This window comes from Oncorhynchus kisutch, linkage group LG22 (genome assembly GCF_002021735.2).
Source record: "Oncorhynchus kisutch isolate 150728-3 linkage group LG22, Okis_V2, whole genome shotgun sequence".
In the NCBI taxonomy this organism is placed as follows: Eukaryota; Metazoa; Chordata; class Actinopteri; order Salmoniformes; family Salmonidae; genus Oncorhynchus; species Oncorhynchus kisutch.
In genome coordinates, this window is record NC_034195.2 from 51300836 (window position 1) to 51310975 (window position 10140).

General features: G+C 46.5%; 1 protein-coding gene across 1 annotated transcript in view; it reads right to left on the reverse strand.

Annotated features, from left to right (window-relative positions):
- The window catches only part of LOC109875732 (pleckstrin homology domain-containing family A member 5), a 248062-nt gene that overhangs the window by 73823 nt on the left and 164099 nt on the right, over window positions 1-10140 (reverse strand). Inside the window, 2 exon segments of the mRNA XM_031802191.1 lie at window positions 7302-7406; window positions 7598-7718. Of these exon segments, the coding sequence (XP_031658051.1) occupies window positions 7302-7406; window positions 7598-7718 (226 nt within the window).

Genomic DNA, 10140 nt, shown 5'->3' on the forward strand with positions numbered 1-10140 from the left:
AAGATGCCACCAACCTCGGATGATACACAAACACAGTTATGAACAATAAATTGTGACTGAGTGGGTGTGGGAGGGGAGAGGATGGGGGGGGGAGAAGGGGTGAGGGAAGGGAGAGGATGTAAGGGGGGTGAGGGAGGGGTGAGAGAGGGAGGGAAGGGAGAGGAAGTGAGTGGGGTGAGGGAAGGGAGAGGATGAGGGGGGATGGGTGAAGGAGGGGAAAAGGGGTGAGGGAGGGAGGGAAGGGAGAGGAATTGAGGGGGTGAGGGAGGGGAGAGGAAGAGGGGATGGGGAGAGGAAGAGGGAGGTGAAGGAGGGGAATGGGGTGAGGGAGAGGGAGGTGAGGGAGGGGAAGGGTGAGGTAGGGGAACAGGGTGAGGGAGGTGAACGGGGTAAGGGAGAGGAAGAGGAAGGTGAGGGAGGGGAACAGGGTGAGGGAAAGGAAGAGGGAGGGGAACGGTGAGGGAGAGGGGGGGAACGAGTTGAGGGAGAGGGAGGGGAACAGGTTGAGGAAGAGGGAGGGGAATGGGTTGAGGGAGAGGGAGGGGAACGGGTTGAGGGAGAGGGAGGGGAACGGGGTGAGGGAGGGGAACGGGTTGAGGGAGAGGGAGGGGAACAGGTTGAGGGAGAGGGAGGGGAACGGGGTGAGGGAGAGGGAGGGGGACAGGTGAGGGAGAGGAAGGGGAACGGGGTGAGGGAGAGGAAGGGGAACGGGGTGAGGGAGAGGAAGGGGAACGGGGTGAGGGAAGGGAGGTGAGGGAGGGGAACGGGTTGAGGGAGAGGGAGGGGAACAGGTTGAGGGAGAGGGAGGGGAACGGGGTGAGGGAGAGGGAGGGGGACAGGTGAGGGAGAGGAAGGGGAACGGGGTGAGGGAGAGGAAGGGGAACAGGGTGAGGGAGAGGAAGGGGAACGGGGTGAGGGAGAGGGAGGGGAACGGGGTGAGGGAGAGGGAGGGGGACAGGTGAGGGAGAGGAAGGGGAACGGGGTGAGGGAGAGGAAGGGGAACGGGGTGAGGGAGAGGAAGGGGAACGGGGTGAGGGAGAGGAAGGGGAACGGGGTGAGGGAGAGGAAGGGGAACGGGGTGAGGGAGAGGAAGGGGAACGGGGTGAGGGAGAGGAAGGGGAACGGGGTGAGGGAAGGGAGGTGAGGGAGGGGAACGGGCTGAGAAGCAGCAGCTACTCTTCCTGGGGTCCACAAAACACACACAACATGACAAGCAACTAAACACTGATTTAAAATGCAACTACATACAAACAATACAAAAATAAAAAATAGTACAAACAATACAACAACAAATAATGTGTCAGTGTGTCTGTGTTACTGTGTCTGTGTTACTGTGTCTGTGTTACTGTGTCTGTGTTACTGTGTCTGTGTTACTGTGTCTGTGTGTCTGTGTTACTGTGTCTGTGTTACTGTGTCTGTGTTACTGTGTCAGTGTGTCTGTGTTACTGTGTCTGTGTTACTGTGTCTGTGTTACTGTGTCTGTGTTACTGTGTCTGTGTGTCTGTGTTACTGTGTCTGTGTTACTGTGTCTGTGTTACTGTGTCTGTGTGTCTGTGTTACTGTGTCTGTGTTACTGTGTCTGTGTTACTGTGGTCTGTGTGTCTGTGTTACTGTGTCTGTGTTACTGTGTCTGTGTGTCTGTGTGTCAGTGTTACTGTGTCTGTGTGTCTGTGTTACTGTGTCTGTGTTACTGTGTCTGTGTTACTGTGTGTCTGTGTGTCAGTGTTACTGTGTCTGTGTGTCTGTGTTACTGTGTCTGTGTTACTGTGTTACTGTGTTACTGTGTTACTGTGTCTGTGTGTCTGTGTGTCAGTGTGTCTGTGTGTCTGTGTTACTGTGTCTGTGTTACTGTGTCTGTGTTACTGTGTCTGTGTTACTGTGTACTGTGTTACTGTGTCTGTGTGTCAGTGTGTCTGTGTGTCAGTGTTACTGTGGCTGTGTGTCAGTGTTACTGTGTCTGTGTGTCAGTGTTAGTGTGTCTGTGTGTCAGTGTTACTGTGTCTGTGTGTCAGTGTTAGTGTGTCTGTGTGTCAGTGTTACTGTGTCTGTGTGTCAGTGTTACTGTGGCTGTGTGTCAGTGTTAGTGTGGCTGGGTGTCTGTGTGTCAGTGTTACTGTGTCTGTGTGTCAGTGTTACTGTGGCTGTGTGTCAGTGTTACTGTGTCTGTGTGTCAGTGTTAGTGTGGCTGTGTGTCAGTGTTACTGTGGCTGTGTGTCAGTGTTACTGTGGCTGTGTGTCAGTGTTAGTGTGGCTGTGTGTCTGTGTGTCAGTGTTACTGTGGCTGTGTGTCAGTGTTAGTGTGGCTGTGTGTCTGTGTGTCAGTGTTACTGTGGCTGTGTGTCAGTGTTACTGTGGCTGTGTGTCAGTGTTACTGTGGCTGTGTGTCAGTGTTACTGTGGCTGTGTGTCAGTGTTAGTGTGGCTGTGTGTCTGTGTGTCAGTGTTAGTGTGTCTGTGTGTCAGTGTTAGTGTGTCTGTGTGTCTGTGTTACTGTGTCTGTGTTACTGTGTCTGTGTTACTGTGTGTCTGTGTGTCAGTGTTACTGTGTCTATGTGTCTGTGTTACTGTGTCTGTGTTACTGTGTTACTGTGTTACTGTGTTACTGTGTCTGTGTGTCTGTGTGTCAGTGTGTCTGTGTGTCTGTGTGTCTGTGTTACTGTGTCTGTGTTACTGTGTCTGTGTTACTGTGTCTGTGTTACTGTGTCTGTGTTACTGTGTTACTGTGTTACTGTGTCTGTGTGTCAGTGTGTCTGTGTGTCAGTGTTACTGTGGCTGTGTGTCAGTGTTACTGTGTCTGTGTGTCAGTGTTAGTGTGTCTGTGTGTCAGTGTTACTGTGTCTGTGTGTCAGTGTTAGTGTGTCTGTGTGTCAGTGTTACTGTGTCTGTGTGTCAGTGTTACTGTGGCTGTGTGTCAGTGTTAGTGTGGCTGGGTGTCTGTGTGTCAGTGTTACTGTGTCTGTGTGTCAGTGTTACTGTGTCTGTGTGTCAGTGTTAGTGTGGCTGTGTGTCAGTGTTACTGTGGCTGTGTGTCAGTGTTACTGTGGCTGTGTGTCAGTGTTACTGTGGCTGTGTGTCTGTGTGTCAGTGTTACTGTGGCTGTGTGTCAGTGTTAGTGTGGCTGTGTGTCTGTGTGTCAGTGTTACTGTGGCTGTGTGTCAGTGTTACTGTGGCTGTGTGTCAGTGTTACTGTGGCTGTGTGTCAGTGTTACTGTGGCTGTGTGTCAGTGTTAGTGTGGCTGTGTGTCTGTGTGTCAGTGTTAGTGTGTCTGTGTGTCAGTGTTAGTGTGTCTGTGTGTCAGTGTTAGTGTGTCTGTGTGCATGTCACCTCACAGTCCCTCCTTTCGCTTGAGTAATTGGAGATTTGAAAGGGAGTTCCACGTGATCGTGGCTCTGTGTAATACTGTGCGCTGCTGTGAATTTGTTTTGGACTTGGGGACTGTGAAGAGACCCCTGGTGACATGTCTTGTGGTGTATGTCTGAAGAGACCCCTGGTGGCATGTCTATGTATGGTTGTCTGAGCTGAAAGTTATTTGATTGTGTAGACAATCTGGAAATTTCATTACAGTAACACTTCTCTTAAAACCTAGGAGTGAAGGAGAGGACAATGACTGCCTTGGTTCTGTTCTCTCTATTGGAAAACTGACTGATATTCTCCTTCTTTAAACTCTAAATTCCTTAATGTAGGATTCCAGAACTAGAATCTAGGACTACATTCTGGAACCAGCACGGACCCAGAATTATTTTAACCACACTCGTGACAGTTCTTAAAGCCAGCTCTACACTTGCCTCTGGGGTGTGGTTGGTTGGTTCTGGTGACATTACACTACAAAACATATGCTCCCAGTACATTTGAATGTATACAGTCCTGGCGGTATATGTATTTGAACATGACAGTATTGAGGTATATTTGTTCCAGGAAAACAATCAGCCCAGCTCCCCTGCGATTCCATTCCTTCCCAGAAATGCTTTGAATATGTTCATGGATGAGGTACCATTCTATTTTCAAACCATCATGTTTGTCAGACACACACTGCTAGTAAGACAGCATGGGCTGGAGCACCCCAAATGACACACTATTTATTTTTTTATTTTACCTTTATTTAACCAGGCAAGTCAGTTAAGAACTAATTCTTATTTTCAATGACGGCCTAGGAACAGTGGGTTAACTGCCTGTTCAGGGGCAGAGCGACAGATTTGTACCTTGTCAGCTCGGGGGTTGTCCAACGCTCTAACCACTAGGCTACCCTGCCGCCCTATATATTCCCTATATAGTGCACTACTTTTGGTACTGAGTCAATGTACGGGTTAGTCGAGGTATTTGAGGTAATATGTACAGTGCCTTCGGGAAGTATTCCGGCCCCTTGACTTTTTCTCCATTTTGTTAGGTGACAGCCTTATTTTAAAATGTATTCAATGTTTGTTTTCCCCCCTCATCAATCTGCACACAATACCAATGAAGAAGCAAAAACTGGATTTCAGACATTTTTTGCTAATTTATAAAAAATAAAAATAAATTTAAACAGAAATATCACATTTACTCAGTACTTTGCTGAAGCACCTTTGGCAGCGATTACAGCCTTGAGTCTTCTTGGGTATTACGCTACAAGCTTGGCAGATTTAAGGAGTTTCTCCCATTTCTTCTCTGCAGATCCTCTCAAGCTCTGTCAGGTTGGATGGGGAGCGTTGCTACACTATTTTCAGGTCTCTCTAGAGATGTTTGATCAGGCTGGATTTTGATTTGATTTGATTTGCCCTGTTGGAAGGTGAACCTTCGCCCCCAGTCTGAGGTTCTGAGCACACTGGAGCATCAAGGATCTCTCTGTACTTTGGACAGAGACAACAGCACAAAGGGCAAGAAGGTAGAGACAACAATACATCACACAAAGCAGCCACAAGTAAGTGTCAGTAAGAGTCCATGATTGAGTCTTTGAATGAAGAGATGGAGATAAAACTGTCCAGTTTGAGTGTTTGTTGCAGCTCGTTCCAGTCGCTAGCTGCAGCGAACTGAAAAGAGGAGCGACCCAGGGATGTGTGTACTTTGGGGACCTTTAACAGAATGTGACTGGCAGAACGGGTGTTGTATGTGGAGGATGAGGGCTGCAGTAGATATCTCAGATAGGGGGGAGTGAGGCCTAAGAGGGTTTTATAAATAAGCATCAACCAGTGGGTCTTGCGACGGGTATATAGAGATGACCAGTTTACAGAGGAGTAGAGTGCAGTAATGTGTCCTATAAGGAGCATTGGTGGCAAATCTGATGGCTGAATGGTAAAGAACATCTAGCCGCTCGAGAGCACCCTTACCTGCCGATCTATAATTTATGTCTCCGTAATCTAGCATGGGTAGGATGGTCATCTGAATCAGGGTTAGTTTGGCAGCTGGGGTGAAAGAGGAGCGATTACAATAGAGGAAACCAAGTCTAGATTTAACTTTAGCCTGCAGCTTTGATAAGTGCTGAGAGAAGGACAGTGCACAGTCTAGCCATACTCGGAAGTACCTGTATGAGGTGACTACCTCAAACTCTAAGGCCTCAGAGGTAGTAATAACACCTGTGGGAAGAGGGGCATTCTTCTTACCAAACCACATGACCTTTGTTTTGGAGGTGTTCAGAACAAGGTTAAGGGCAGAGACACTAAGAAAGCTTTGTTGTAGAGCATTTAACACAAAATCCGAGGAGGGGCCAGCTGTGTATAAGACTGTATCATCTGCATATAAATGGATGAGAGGGCTTCCAACTGCCTGAGCTATGTTACTGATGTAAATTGAGAGTGTGGGGCCTAAGATTGAGTATTAGGGTACTCCCTTGGTGATAGGCAGTGGCTGAGAAAGCAGATTTTCTGACTTTATACACTGTACTCTTTGAGAGAGGTAGTTAGCAAACCAGGCCAAATACTCCTCAGAGATACTAATACTCCTGAGCTGGCCCAAAAGAATGGAATGGTCTACCGTATCAAAAGCTTTGGCCAAGTCAATAAAAATAGCAGCACAATATCGCTTAGAATCAAGGGCAATGATGACATCATTGAGGACCTTTAAGGTTGCAGTGACACATCCATAACCTGAGAGGACACCAGATTGCATACCAGAGAGAATACTATCGACAGAAAGTTGATTATTGACAAGTTTTTCCAACACTTTTGATAAACAGGGCAAAATAGAACAGTTAGGATCAGCTTGATAACCCCCTTTAAATAAAGGACGAACTGTGGCTGCCTTCCAAGCAATGGGACTGCTGCCACCACCATGCTTCACCGTAGGGATGGTGCCAGGTTTCCTCCAGAAGTGACGCTTGGCATTCAGGCCAAAGAGTTCAATCTTGGTTTCATCAGACCAGAGAATCTTGTTTCTCATGGTCTGAGAGTTTAGGTGCCTTTTGGAAAACTCCAAGTGGGCTGTCATGTGCCTTTTTCTGAGGGTGGCTTCCGTCTGGCCACTCTACCATAAAGACCTGATTGGTGGAGTGCTGCAGGTTGTCCTTCTGGAAGGTTCTCCCATCTCCACAGAGGAACTCTAGAGCTCTGTCAGAGTCACCTCCCCGACCAAGGCCCTTCTCCCCCGATTGCTCAGAATGGTTGGGCGGCCAGCTCTAGGAAGAGTCTTAGTGGTTCCAAACTAGTTCCATTTAAGAATGATGGAGGTCACTGTGTTCTTGGAGACCTTCGATGAGGCAGACATTTTTTGGTACCCTTCCCAGATCTGTGCCTTTACACAATCCTGTCTCGAAGCTCAAAGGACAATTCCTTCGACCTCTTGGCTTAGTTTTTGCTCTGACATGCACTGTCAACTGTGGGACCTTATATTGACAGGTGTGTGCCTTTCCAAATCATGTCCAATCAATTAAATTGACCATAGGTGGACTCCAATCAAGTTGTAGAAACATCTCAAGGATGATCAATGGAATCAGGATGCACCTGAGCTCAATTTCGAGTCTCATAGCAAAGGGTCTGAATACTTATGTACATTTTTTTTTAAACACATTTGCAAACATTTATTTATGGGATAAGGCTGTAATGTAACAAAATGTGGAACAAAAATCAATGGGTCTGAATTATTTCAGAAGGTACTGTACATGTAGGTAGGGGTAAAGTGACTATGCATAGATAATAAACAGTGAATAGCAGCAGCATAACAAATGGGGGTCAATGCAAATAGTCCAGATGGCCATTTGATTAACTGTTCAGCAGCCTTATGGCTTGGGGGTAGTAGCTGTTCAGGAGCTTTTTTCCTATCTCTGTCTCCCTTACTCATAAACTGATCGACTATAGTGACTCTACCGTTATATAAAGCCCTCCACATACACTCACCTGTTTGTAAAGCCAGTTACTCTTAACGACCAGGGCATTGGGGTTTCTCCGTATCGAGTTGGATCTCTTCCCAAAGTTGTGAATTTTTTTTGAGGATCTTGATGGCTGAAAATGAGTAAGAGGGCATATGACGATACACTCACATTGCTGTTCAACTACTTAACATCATTAAAGTTTGTCCCTTCGTGAGTGTGTTTGTGTGTGTGTGTGTGTGTGTGTGTGTGTGTGTGTGTGTGTGTGTGTGTGTGTGTGTGTGTGTGTGTGTGTGTGTGTTTGTGTGTGTGTGTGTGACTCACTCTGGCTGCGGGGCTACTTTGGTGTGTAGCATAGTCCGAGCTGCCTGTGTAGTTGGAGGCCTCGCTACTCATGGTGCTCAGAGGACGCTCCTTCTCATTCGCTGGCGCTTTGGGGGCAGACCTAGACACCAGGAAAAAAAAAAAAATGAGCAAACAAATGGGCTCAAATGATTCCTTATTCTAAATGTTAGAGAGGCATGTTTATTCTACGTAACATACTTCAATCTAAGCAAAACCAGTTACTGTCTTTCCTGAGAACTTTCTGGAAGCCTCTCAGAGTCACTCATTCCTGGCCTACATCCCTGCTGAATAAAACTGCTGGAGCTCAATTTGTCAGCCTGACTTCAGCAACCCATTTAAAGTTGTTAGAGTTGTTAGAGACAGACAGACAGACAGACAGACAGACAGACAGACAGACAGACAGACAGACAGACAGACAGACAGACAGACAGACAGACAGACAGACAGACAGACAGACAGACAGACAAGGTCACGTACAGACAGACAGGGCGGGAGACAGACAGGGAGACAGACAAGGTCATGTACAGACAGACAGGGAGATGTAGTGTTCAGTGACATGGACAGGGTGATTGTCGGTTTAGGTGAGATTCTACTGTAGACAGACTGCCTGGGCGGTCTAGGTGAGATTCTACTGTAGATAGACTGCCTGCCGGCCTGGGCGGTCTAGATGAGATTCTACTGTAGACAGACTGACTGCCGGCCTGGGCGGTCTAGATGAGATTCTACTGTGGACAGAATGCCTGCCGGCCTGGGCGGTCTAGATGAGATTCTACTGTGGACAGACTGCCTGCCGGCCTGGGCGGTCTAGGTGAGATTCTACTGTAGACAGACTGACTGCCGGCCTGGGCGGTCTAGATGAGATTCTACTGTGGACAGACTGCCTGCCGGCCTGGGCGGTCTAGGTGAGATTCTACTGTAGACAAACTGACTGCCGGCCTGGGCGGTCTAGATGAGATTCTACTGTGGACAGACTGCCTGCCGGACTGGGCGGTCTAGATGAGATTCTACTGTAGACAGACTGCCTGGGCGGTCTAGGTGAGATTCTACTGTAGACAGACTGCCTGCCGGCCTGGGCAGTCTAGGTGAGAGATTCTACTGTAAACAGACTGCCTGGGCGGTCTAGGTGAGATTCTACTGTAAACAGACTGCCTGGGCGGTCTAGGTGAGATTCTACTGTAAACAGACTGCCTGGGCGGTCTAGGTGAGATTCTACTGTAAACAGACTGCCTGGGCGGTCTAGGTGAGATTCTACTGTAAACAGACTGCCTGGGCGGTCTAGGTGAGATTCTACTGTAAACAGACTGCCTGGGCGGTCTAGGTGAGATTCTACTGTAAACAGACTGCCTGGGCGGTCTAGGTATACTGTAGTCGTCCTAAACTCTGATAAGGGAGGTCACTTTGACTAATAAAAAAGTAGGTCTTGCTGAAAGGAAGTTGAAAGAAAAAGGGATCGATGCCCATTTCGACATATACCCGTAGGATAGATGGGACACCGTGCAGGGTTTTGGTCCCCTGGGTATCAAGTCTAAATCAAACTAAATTTTATTAGTCACGTACACTGTTTTTTAATGTATGTATTTTATTTAACCTTTATTTAACCAGGTAGGCTAGTTGAGAACACCTTTATTTAACCAGGTAGGCTAGTTGAGAACACCTTTATTTAACCAGGTAGGCTAGTTGAGAACACCTTTATTTAACCAGGTAGGCTAGTTGAGAACACCTTTATTTAACCAGGTAGGCAAGTTGAGAACAAGTTCTCATTTACAATTGCGACCTGGCCAAGATAAAGCAAAGCAGTTTGACACATACAACACAGAGTTACACATGGAGTAAAACAAACAAACAGTCAATAATACAGTAGAAAAATATGTCTATATACAATGTGAGCAAATGAGGTGAGATAAGGGAGGTAAAGGCAACAACAACAAAACACGTACACTGTTTACTGCAGGTATAAAAAGGTACAGTCAAATGCTTGTGTGCTAGCTCCCTCAACATTAAGAGTGCAATGAGTCAAATTAATAATAACAAGTAATAGAACAGGTCATATGCATAGTAACAGCCTGGTATGTACACAATAGGATATATAGAATAGATAATGAATAATAGGATATACAGTATAGATAATGACCAATAGGAATTCCAATATAGATCATGACCAATACGATATCCAGTATAGATAATGACCAATAGAAATTCCAATATAGACAATGACCAATAGGATATCCAGTATAGATAATGACCAATAGGATATCCAGAATAGACAATGACCAATAGGATATCCAGTTATAGATAATGACCAATAGGATATCCAGAATAGATAATGACCAATAGGATATCCAGTATAGATAATGACCAATAGGATATCCAGTTATAGATAATGACCAATACGATATCCAGAATAGATAATGACCAATACGATATCCAGTATAGATAATGAGCAATAGGATATACAGAATAGATAATGACCAATAGGATATCCAGTATAGATAATGAACAATAGGATATCCAGAATAGATAAT